The sequence below is a fragment of the Mus caroli genome, chromosome 17 (genome assembly GCF_900094665.2).
Source record: "Mus caroli chromosome 17, CAROLI_EIJ_v1.1, whole genome shotgun sequence".
In the NCBI taxonomy this organism is placed as follows: domain Eukaryota; kingdom Metazoa; phylum Chordata; class Mammalia; order Rodentia; family Muridae; genus Mus; species Mus caroli.
In genome coordinates this window covers 79,023,222-79,034,182 of record NC_034586.1, presented here as the reverse complement: position 1 = coordinate 79,034,182, position 10,961 = coordinate 79,023,222, and the positions used below count along the sequence as shown (strand labels likewise).

The following is a 10,961-nucleotide window of genomic DNA, read 5'->3' as shown; positions in this document are numbered from 1 at the left end:
CCTCCTGTGTGCAGTGTTTAATATATATGGCTCCTCCTGTGTGCAGTGTTTAATATATATGGCTCCTCCTGTGTGCAGTGTGATTTGATTGCTCTTTACTGTTTTTAACTGCAACTGCCACGGTTCATTCTAAATTTACACTGGCTCCATGCAGCTCCAGTCTTGCAGATTTCGTAGCTGCAGCCGTGGAACTGAACCTGAGTGTCCCTCAGGGGACACTCCACACTTGAAACTCTTGAACACAGAGGACTTCATCAAGCACACACATGATTTCAGATGGGGCAGTGCATGTGACACGGGGAAGCCTGCTCACCTACTGAGTAGCGCATCACAGACAGCTGCTCATTGCCATCCGTGTGGATTGACACCAGATCTCTTGTTTCTGCATCCAGAACAAACCACCTGTTTAGGAAAGAAGAGAAAACCTAAACAACCCGCCTTCAGACATTTACATCTACAGGAAACAGTAGGTGACTTTTTCTACATTTTTAATTTTAAAAACATCAATATTAACCTTATAACTATGATAGTGCATCTTCTAATTAATGCTGAGTTTATTTATCAAAAAATGCTGCTAGACAGACATGGGCCTACTTTTCATTTCTTCTTAGGAATTCAAAGACTGTCACCTGTACTTCTGCTAAGCATTGTTTAGAGACAGAAAGGTAAGATGACACTAGAGCTGACACTAGTGTGTTCACAGCACAGCTCACAGGGGAGCCTCTGAGGAGGATGGAAGACTTAGGAGGAACGACAGGTGCATAGTGGGGAGGTAGACAGGAACGGGGATGGACACACATTCATGAATAAAGTTGGTACTTTGTGAGAGGCTGGCCCACTGAAGCCACATGGTCCATGCTCACTGAACACAAGATGGTGCAGCTGCAGTGCCCACAGACTGCAGAATTGTTTATGTCAGTTACCAATCCTCTGCTACCACTAAAGCATCGAGAACTGCTTTTTCAAAGAGAGAATAAGATGGTATCCCAACCAAGACTATAGAGCTACAGTGAGTATCAGGCTTCAAGGTTTTTTGTTTGTCTGTTTTTTAAAGATTTATTTATTTTATGTATACGAGTGCTCTATACCTGTATACCTGCATGCCAGAAGAGGACAGCAGATCACATTACAGATGGTTGTGAGCCACCACGTGGTTGCTGGGAATTAAATTTAGGAAGAGCAGCCAGTGTTAACTGCTGAGCCATCTATCTAGCTCCAAAGCTTCAAGTTTTTAATACGATTATCAAAATTTATTATATTCTTATATATTTCAAATTATTATTAATTTCATAGTTGACAACCCCTACTATTAAGGCTGCTTCCAAGACACTTCAATGTCCTAGGAATGCTACACGCATACAACATATTATTATTATTTTTCTACATACAACTTTTATCTCTCTGGAAGCAACCTTAGCAAGCAGCAAAGCCCAGATCATGATCTCATGTGTGGAAACCCACACTGGTTAGAGATAGCAGCTGCTTATGAATGAAAGACAAACTCTTGTGTTTTTCTGTTTCTTTAAATGCATAGCAGATTAATTCTTCTATTTTTGGAATAGAATTTGTCAGGTGTGATATGGTTGTGAATGCGACTACATGACAGTTTTGGCCACGGGAGCACTGTCAACCTGAATACTGCATCTGAGACTTTCTAGTATATAGATGGCATTGTTCTTCTTGTCTGCTTTGCCTTTGTCTATACCATATTTGTCCTCAAATAAACTTTGGTAAAAATGTCTGGGGACAGGATTGAGGGCATTACTAGAGAAGAAAATAGCTCTGATGTCTGTTAGGAACAAACTGCTCTGGTCCTGGCCATTCAAGCAGCCAACCCAGGCTAATCAGGACAAAGGGCTCTGGATGTGGAGGCTGACGGCTCTGGGAAATTTTAGCCAACTCATGATGATTAGGTTGTACTAGGAAATATTTGAGGCAGGAAATGTTTTTGAGAAACTTGAAGTTTTAGTAGTTAAGAGAATTGAAGACCCCAAGTAAAAGGAACAGTGGGCCTGGGTCACTAAGAACAGGGATGTCCATGGAAAGTACAAGGGACAAGATGGAGGAAGAAACAGCTGGGTCTACTGGGTTAGTGAGCAAAGGTGAGAGCCCCTACCAGGGGAAATCTCTATTAACAGACAGTTGGAGTTAGAGATATTATTGGGGAAAACTGGAAGATATATGTATGATAAAGAAGATAAAGGCTGGGCAGACCAGTTTTGGACCCTGCGAGGGAGCCATTGGACCAGTGAACTTCTTTTCTGGAAAGATTGGAACCCACTGATTTGCACCCCCTGGCATCGCCTGCCTAAGGAAACTAGGCTACAAGCTCTAAGAGGCAGAATTTCCGCTTGTAAGGGAGCTCTCGGGGAGCTGCAGCAGGACTTAAAATAGCACATGGAAAAGAGGGTGCAAAGCATTGTGGACATAGGTATTTGGATGAGCTTAATAAAGAGATTTTGCAAATTTAAGACAAGTTAAAAATATTAACATTACCCTGACCTATTTATCAACTTTCTAAGGAGAGAGAGAGAGAGAGAGAGAGAGAGAGCACGCGTGCGAGCGAGCTGAAAGATGTCTGTGAGCACAGCTTCTGACCAGCAATGGGTCAGCTTGTAGGTGTGTAGTTACCTGAGACTCTGATTTTGTGCTGATCCAATCCTCCCATTCTTAAGAACTTGAAACAACTGAGGCTGGTCCTCAGCAGCATTTTTATTTTTTATTTAATTTTTCCAGTTTGTCAGTGTGTGGAAGCCATAAGCTGAGGCAGAGTCAGTCTCTCCCTCTCCCTCCCCCTCTCTCTCTCACCCCCTCTCTCCCCCCCTTCCCCTCTCTCTCCCTCCCTCCCTCTCCCTCCCCCTCCCCCTCCCCCTCTCTCATTAGACCCAGGAACTTGCAGACTCGGCTATCCTTGCTAGCTAGCTTGTTTCCACTCTGAGTGCTGGGCTATAGGCTGGATGCCATGCCTAACTCCAGTCATGGCCTTTCACATCAAGAGCATTACCCTCTGAGTCCTTTTTCCCCAGCCTGACAAATGATTTTTAACAGGAAGCCAATGAGCTTGTTAAAGTGTATGGTTTTCCTACGGATGTGCAGCAACACTGGGAGCTCTCACCCTTGTCGCTTCACGGCGGGTATTCTTTCAGAAGTTGCCACTGTGGCTACGATCTCAGTTCTTACTGAAAGTTCTAGACAAGGAAAATCTCTGCAAAACTTGTCTTTTCGCATTGTATTTACAACATCTCACTCTGGAGTGTATACAGTAGAGCAAATTTTCTATTTGGGAGTAATGTGTCATTACTATGAGGCTCTAATGGACTTCTGATGTAATAGCCACCAGGGATGGGAACTCTTCTGTTATAGATTAAGCTGACTTGTGAGCCTAGTACCAAATAAAATACCCAGCATCCTTTATGATGACGACTTTTGTGTGTGGAGGTGGTTGGGGTGAGGGTGATCACATAGCTTTGAACTTGCTATTATAAAACCAGAGCTGACCTTAAAGTCCTGATCCTCCTACCTCCACCCCACAAACGCTAGGATCACAGCCATGTGCCATCATGCCTGTTATATGACTTTTAGTTTCTTTAGTGACCACACACACATTTTAAAGGTAGAATTAACCTGAAGTCCCTATATAAATGCATCTCTTCCTTTAGAAAGCTATGCATCCATAACAGTGTCTTTTGGTTTTTGTGTTTATGGTTTTTGCTTTTTTAAATGAACCTCTAGATACAAAAACAGGAATGTTGGGGCTAGAGGGACAGTTACACAGTGAAGAGTGTATGCGAATTTTCTAGAAGACCCAAGTTTGATTCCTACTGCCAATGCTAGGTAGTTAGGACAGGCCCAAAAGCTACAGAAGACACCAGGGAGAAAAGCAGAGGACTCAACCTCAGGCCCACTGTTAGTCAAACTCCTCCAGGAGAAGTGCTCTGCTATGTTTCCTTAGCACCACACTAATGCATGCTGGACGCTGTGGCAATCATCAATGTACTCACTACTTGGCAACACGATGCAGAATCTATACATGGACACGGACACATGGCACAAGATATTACCAGTCCATTTCTCTGTTCCTGTACCATTTGGACATGTTTTACAGAAAACTAGTTCCTAGCCCTAAATGTGACTTAAAAAGTGAAATGAGTAATCTGAATGGCTAAAGTAGTAGCTTTTCAATTTCATACAGTGAAGTTAGGTATTTACAGACCAAAGGGAAAATAAAACAAATGGAATATCCACGAATCCGAGGTGTGGAAGCAGGTGTGGAGCTTGGCAGAGCTCTATCTAATCCAGCAGTGACAGCCGTATCTGCCAACAGGAGACTCCACACCAGTGAGCACGGACTGACTGCGAGCACTGCTATGGTGACTACTGAGGTAGTAACTACCTTACCTTTGGAGTACATAGCTAAGATGGAGGACCTCACAGTCACACAGATGTTAGAAAGTAGTTTCAGTGGTTTTCAACCACATCTTTTTAGTTTTTTTTTTTTTAACATTTATTTTCTTTGTGTGTGGGTGTGGGTGCAGGTGTCATGGCTGCATGTGGAGGTCCAAGAACAACTTTTAGGAGTTGGTTCTTCTGATTCTAGGAACTGAACTGTCAGGGTTGGTGGCAAGCACCTTGCTTGCTGAGCATTCTCCTAGCTAATCCATCAGAACAATTAAAACAAGAACACAAAATAGGGCTCTGTGTATCTATCTGACACCTTTATTCAAACAGTATGCCTTCATGATATTCAAATCCCTCTAGCTTTATGCTTCATTTAGAGCTCAGGAAAACAGTGACTGACCAAGTACACACTAGAGTAGTTAAATGTGTTATATGACATGATTTTTCCCAATGATGCAAGCAGCCCACCATTTCAGATCTGCCTACCTGCCTGAGTGCGTTCCAATGGCTACCACTGTACCGCTTGGATGAAAGTCTGCACAGTGTCCTGGTTCCTAGAGGAGAAAAGGACAGGCATTTGGGCATAGGATAAAGGCTCCTAGGTTTAAGGGAACTGTTTAAAAAAAAAAACTTTCAAAATAACTTGTTTTAAATAAACAAGAAGTTCTAGTCAGCTTTACTGTAAACCAATGAGAAATGCTACATGGACAGAAGTGGCAAAGGGACTGACTGACTAGTGAGGGTAAACAAGTGACGGGCTCGTGGCCAGGGAGTGGAACAGTACAGGTAACAGCAGATCTGGTAAGAACTTCACAAAGAACACTTCTTTCGGGGTAGAAAAGGCAGGATGTGTATACAGTAGTGAGAAATACAAGGTGACCCACAAGGAAGGCAGTACACTCTGCTACAGCATTTGCTAACTCCAACTGTAAAACCACAGAGGCCCAAGTATTTCACAATTAATGTTCCACAAATATACAAAATCTTTGTAAGTTTACTACTGAAACTGCAAGGAAAGCATCCGACTACCACATTGGAAGGAGACCAGACAAATGTCTTACTCTCGACCCTTTTACCAAACTGCAAGCACACGTTTACATGAATGCTTCATCGAGCGCCAGTGGGAGGAGTCTGCACGGGGAATCTTTGCACTCACGTCCACAAGCCTGGTCCACTCCAGCCTGTGCTCCACTGAGTTCCACATGCACACCTGCCTGTCCTGAGCACACGTCAAGAGCAAATCTTTGAAGGGATGTGTTGCAAGGCCCCAGAGTTCATCTGTATGACCCTGAAAACGAAAAAAACCCTCCTTGTAAGAACCAAAGCATATTGTCGAGAAATAATGTAGAAAACGTGGGCATCCCACAGCTTACCTGGACTTCTATTTGGAAGCCATCATTAAACGTTCCCCGTAAAATAAAGTTTCGTGATGTGCCTACTAAGAACTGTTCTGCCCTTCCCTCTGCAACTGCTCTAATGGTGCCATACTGATCAGGAACCTGGAACAAACGAAGGGGTGAAGTTACCACAAACAGTGACATGCAATAATTACTACCTCAACAGTGCTATCTATGCTCACAGCTGTCTGCAGTTAGAGGGTAATAAAGACAGATTCTAAACCTGAAACTATGTGGTGGTCTCATCAGATTGTAATTTAATGTTCAATTACACTTTATTACACAGAAGTTACAATGTATTATTATCAACATTCTTTGCCACATTTATCATAATTATCTTTGTAGAACAGGGTCTCCCACATGCTATTCAAGCTTGTCAGTGATCTAACTTGCAGCCCACTTCAGTAAAATTTACATTTATATTCTGTATGATACTGAGGGTTATAGAAATGTGGGGGAGGAAGGAAGTTCTATCCCAGCTCATAAAGAATATGGTCTGGGATTTGTTTCATGTTCTTCTGGGCAAGTTACTTAGCTTAAGACCATTCATTTACCTATGACATGGGGATAACACATTCATCCCTTATTCAGGGACCAAAAGATGAAAATTACAGTAAATCAAAACACAGCTGACCCTTTAACCTGTAGACTCTGTTTTGTATTCAAGTGCTAAATCATCCATGGACTGAAAATACTGAGGTGAAAAACCTTCTGTATATACTGAGCATGTATGTGCGTACTGAGTATGCATGTATGTATGTACTGAGAATGTGTGTACTGAGTATGTATGTATATATGTATGTGTGTACCGAGTATGTACGTATGTATGTATGTACTGAGAATGTATGTGTGTACTGAGTATGTATGTATATATGTATGTGTATACTGAGTATGTATGTATGTACCGAGTATGTATCCACCCTACCCCTGCCCACCATTGATTAGTTCTTATACAGTTCAGTAAAACACTTCCATAGCAGTCGCACTGTATCAGGTATGGTAAGCAATACAAAGACAATTTAAAGTTTAAGTCCAAAGATATACTTGATGACAGGGACTTCAGTACCTACAGATTCTAGCATCTACGCAGATACTAGAGACTACTCCCTTACAGATACGAGGGATGACTGGGTTGTAAAGTATTATAATGGCCATTCTCAGGTCTCCTTGTGAGACCATTTCATTCACACACTATGCGACATATGCTCAGTGTCCTTCACACTGATAACAGAGCCCACAGAATGACTCTGAGATGGCACGTTTCTTCCTCAGGAAGGGTTGGTTTTAAAATGCCTCTGCTTATCCGGATCTGCCTAGCCTGTGACAGACCCTGAGTTTAATTTCTTGCACTGCATAATAAAGCCCTCAAACTCCACATTATTCTGTTTAGAGAGTCCTCTGTGCTGTAACAAACACTTTCCTATGGGGAGGGAATGAACAGAAGGAACCAGAAAAGCTATCTCAAAATGGGACAAAATGCATGAGTAGAGTTTTTTGTTTGTTTTGTTTGTTTGTTTGTTTTTCAAGACAGGGTTTCTCTGTGTAGCCCTGGCTGGCCTCAAACTCAGAAATCCGCCTGCCTCTGCTTCCCCAGTGCTGGGATTACAGGGGTGTGCTGCCACGCCCAGCAGTGAGTAGAGTTTTGCTTTAAGATCCCATTCCCAGCCTTACCTCTATTTCTCTTTCAAGGTTCAGATCATGATCCCACAAAATTATTTTTCTGTCTTTTCCGCCTCCAGTTAATAGCATCCCATTTCTCATCTGACAAAGTGTAAACACACTGCCATCATGAGCTTTGATTTGTCTGTTGATCTGATACACACCTAATATGGTAAGAAAAAAAAAATGAAAACAGGAGAAATAACATGTTTTATTAGACTTTAGTATCTCTCTGGAAACCAGCTTTAGCAGAGCTACAGGGTGAATTTGCAGACAGTTCACATTTCCCTAGTCAAGAACCTGGTCCCAGACACGGCAGGCACGAGCCTTCAGACTGAACGTAGTCCTTTACATTCACATCAGGATTCACGCACTGTACATGTATTTTCCTTAAAAGCCCTGTTAGCTGCTGCAACAGTGCTTCCTGTGCAGACCACAGGGGAAATAAAGTGCAGCTCGGCATCAACGTCAGCGTCACCTCCCGTGATGGCTTTGTGCAGTTTTACAGTAGTGTGACGAGTTTGCAAAGCAAGGATCCCAGGTATCGGTAAAGCTATAGCCAGGATCCCAGGCTCCCTCCCACCTCAGTGTCCCTGGAGCTTTGCAAAAGCCTCTGTAAGCTCAGTGCATGGCAATCACTAATAAACATTGAATTCTTCTTTCTAGTCTGCTGAGAAACAAAAGAAATGACATCATCCAAACCAAGTCCATGTCGCTTACTCAGGGCAGGGCTCTAGCAGTCAAGGGAGGCTAATGAGACAAGTGGACAGTCAGCCTGTGGGAGATAATGCCTTACAGAATTAGTTACCAGGTTCACAATGGAAGCCAGAGCCTTGTTTAAACATGGCGAAAGTCAACAAAATAGCGTTAGCTCTTGTGGAAAAACGGGAAGAAAAAAACAAGATTTAAAAACCATTCATTTTTAAAAATTGTATAGCAACTGATGACGGTAAGTAGAACAGGGCTGTGCCTAGATGACTGAACACTAGGTCAAGGGGAGGTAAGGGACAACAAGCCTCGCGGGATGGACCTTAGGAACTTGCCAAGTTAAACTGTCAGTCATCGTTAGTCATGGTAGAGCACACCTATAATCCTAGGAGGCAGTTTGGGCTACACAGTAAGTTCTAGACCAGCCTGGCCTATATAGCGAAAAATGTTAGAAAACAAAAAGCCAAATAAAAAACTAGTTATCTAAAGCCACACATTTTACTTTATTTTGAGAGATGGGGGAAGCTAATTGGTGCATGGTTCCTTCCTAGTAGACCCCGACAAAGAGCATAAAGTGGATCTAGTAAGCATTACTGACTGCACTCTTAAAGGAGCAGAGCACACTTTATGTCATGTGAATGATGTATCCACAAGGCTCTTACTGAGATTATTAACCTACTTTTCTATTAGAGCTGTCATCAAGTTTGCAAGATTAGCTGAAATTAACAAGGGTTTGGCATCATCAAAATGTCTTCAGTGTAGCTGACCTTGAGAGCTGCTCTTGGGCAGTAGGTGCATCCCTGGTAGAAAGGTGCAATGGACCTACTGCTCCGATCTACTGCCTCCACCTAAACACATCCACCTCTTGAGCCACACAACATGATCACTGGATGTCTGTCTATACAATTTATCCATCTTTGCTCTGACTGCACCCAGGTGCCCAGGAGAGAAAGGACATCTAAAAAAATGTGAATTTTCTGAGCACTGCGGAGTCCCTTAAGTCAAGGACAGAGGAAGGAAGAGAGTGAAAAGGGTGAGCAGGCGTATCGTAGCTCTCCCTTCTTGTACGTGGTCCAAGTAGTAAGTAGTTTTGAAATTACAAAACTAGTCAGACGTGGTGGTGTGTGCTTTAAGTCCCAGCACTGGGGAGGCAGAGGCAGGCAGATCTCTGAGCTCAAGATCAGCCTGATCTACAGAGCTAGTTTCAAGACAGCCAGGGCTACACAGAGAAATCTTGTCTTGAAACATGCCATGCCCCCAATTAACCCCCACCCCCAAAAGGAAAGAAATTGCAAAAACAGCTAGGCATGGTGGCACACACTTTTACTCCCTGCACGTGGGCGGCACAGACTGTGGATCTCTATGCGTTCCAGGTCAGTCAGTTAGGTCCGTCAGTCAGACCCTGTCTAACACAAACACCCATTAAATATCAGGTGTGAACACCATGGCTCCCTGTGAAGAATGCAAAAAGGAAAATCAAAGTTTTCTGTTCTTAATTCAGCCGCCCTGTTTTTAAACATGTCAGAAAACCTTGTCACACATGTATGACCTTCCCAGAATGACAGATGTTAGAAAACAGAAAGCAAACTTAAAGAACTGTGTCATCAGGATAAAACCTCCACCAAGTGAGTGGCTCGGTTCCACTCATTGCCTTTCAAGCTGGGATGCTGACACAAAGCGCAGATAGTAACTAAGTTAAAAAAAAAATGCTGTGTTTCACATTTAAGCATATTCCAAGTTTCTTTTACAGACTATAAATAAAACATTACAGTTGAAAAATCTTTCTCTTATGAATCTATAATTCTGTCAGTCTAGCTTAGGTTAAACATTTGAAATACTTGCTGAGAAAAATTACTGTTTTTGAGTTTAAAGATTTTATGCTGAGGTTTAACTGTGTGGCCAAGCCTACCCAAGTCTAATGGCAAGCTCTTCCATTCCTCTCATCGCCCAGAGAGTCTCCATGATCAGCAGGTTATCTCGCCTGCCCAGGGAGGACAGCTGGAAGGCTCTGTCCACTCAAACACAGACACAGATGCAGGCAGACGCTAGCACCAGGTCAGGCTCTTACCACCTAGGTGAAGGGCCCATGCAGGTGACATGCTGAGCGAGCAGGCCAAAAGGCTGGACTTCTGAGTTCTAGAAAAGGAGCCTGACAAAGATTTAGGAGTGATAAGCATTTTTAAAATGTCTTCTTCCTGTGTGCCTGGTTTGTGCCTTGCTAATGTGTGGCCAAGACCTCCCAGCAGGGTTGGGAAGAGGGGGCTGCAGGTAGGAAAGGAAAGGCGGGACAGAGCTATGGTTCGCTCATTCTCTCCGTTTGTCTTTTCTAACAGCATGACCATGAGATCTGCTCAGACACCTGAGGACCAGCTCAGGAGAGTGAAACTTTATATAGTTTAAATTAGTATGCATGTGTTCTCCCTCTCATATTCAACTTCTGGAGGGAAGAGTTCTATATGAATACATGTAGATTATATATGCACAATGAATAATTTCCTTAGAAAGGCTCTTTCTGGAGCGCTCTACTGGTTGGTAAGGGATGCAGCGCTGAAGGAGAGGATACCTTTAGGTCCTTTCCCGGGCGGGGGCTCTACCATCGTTTTGCTCCAGATCAGCATGACTCCACCCGAGTCTCCAGTGAGAACATCTCCATTCCCCAAGAATGCCAAACACTGAATGAATTTTGGTTTTTCATATTTCTACAATAAAATGAGAATTTTTAGTTTTCTCTTTGGCATGGTGATTTTATACTTACCCTACAATAACACACCCACCCACACCCCTACACACACCCACCCA

General features: G+C 43.0%; 1 protein-coding gene across 11 annotated transcripts in view; it reads right to left on the bottom strand.

Moving 5' to 3' along the window:
* Eml4 (EMAP like 4) overlaps nucleotides 1-10,961 on the bottom strand; it is a 125,483-nt gene that overhangs the window by 19,654 nt on the left and 94,868 nt on the right. For all 11 annotated transcript variants that reach the window (XM_029470875.1, XM_021150126.1, XM_029470874.1 and 8 more), the window contains 6 exons: nucleotides 10,726-10,861; nucleotides 7,467-7,618; nucleotides 5,772-5,897; nucleotides 5,555-5,686; nucleotides 4,885-4,952; nucleotides 314-402 (listed from right to left, as the gene is read on the bottom strand). In XM_029470875.1, coding sequence (XP_029326735.1) covers nucleotides 314-402; nucleotides 4,885-4,952; nucleotides 5,555-5,686; nucleotides 5,772-5,897; nucleotides 7,467-7,618; nucleotides 10,726-10,861 — 703 coding nt within the window. The remainder of the gene's footprint in view (nucleotides 1-313; nucleotides 403-4,884; nucleotides 4,953-5,554; nucleotides 5,687-5,771; nucleotides 5,898-7,466; nucleotides 7,619-10,725; nucleotides 10,862-10,961) is intronic.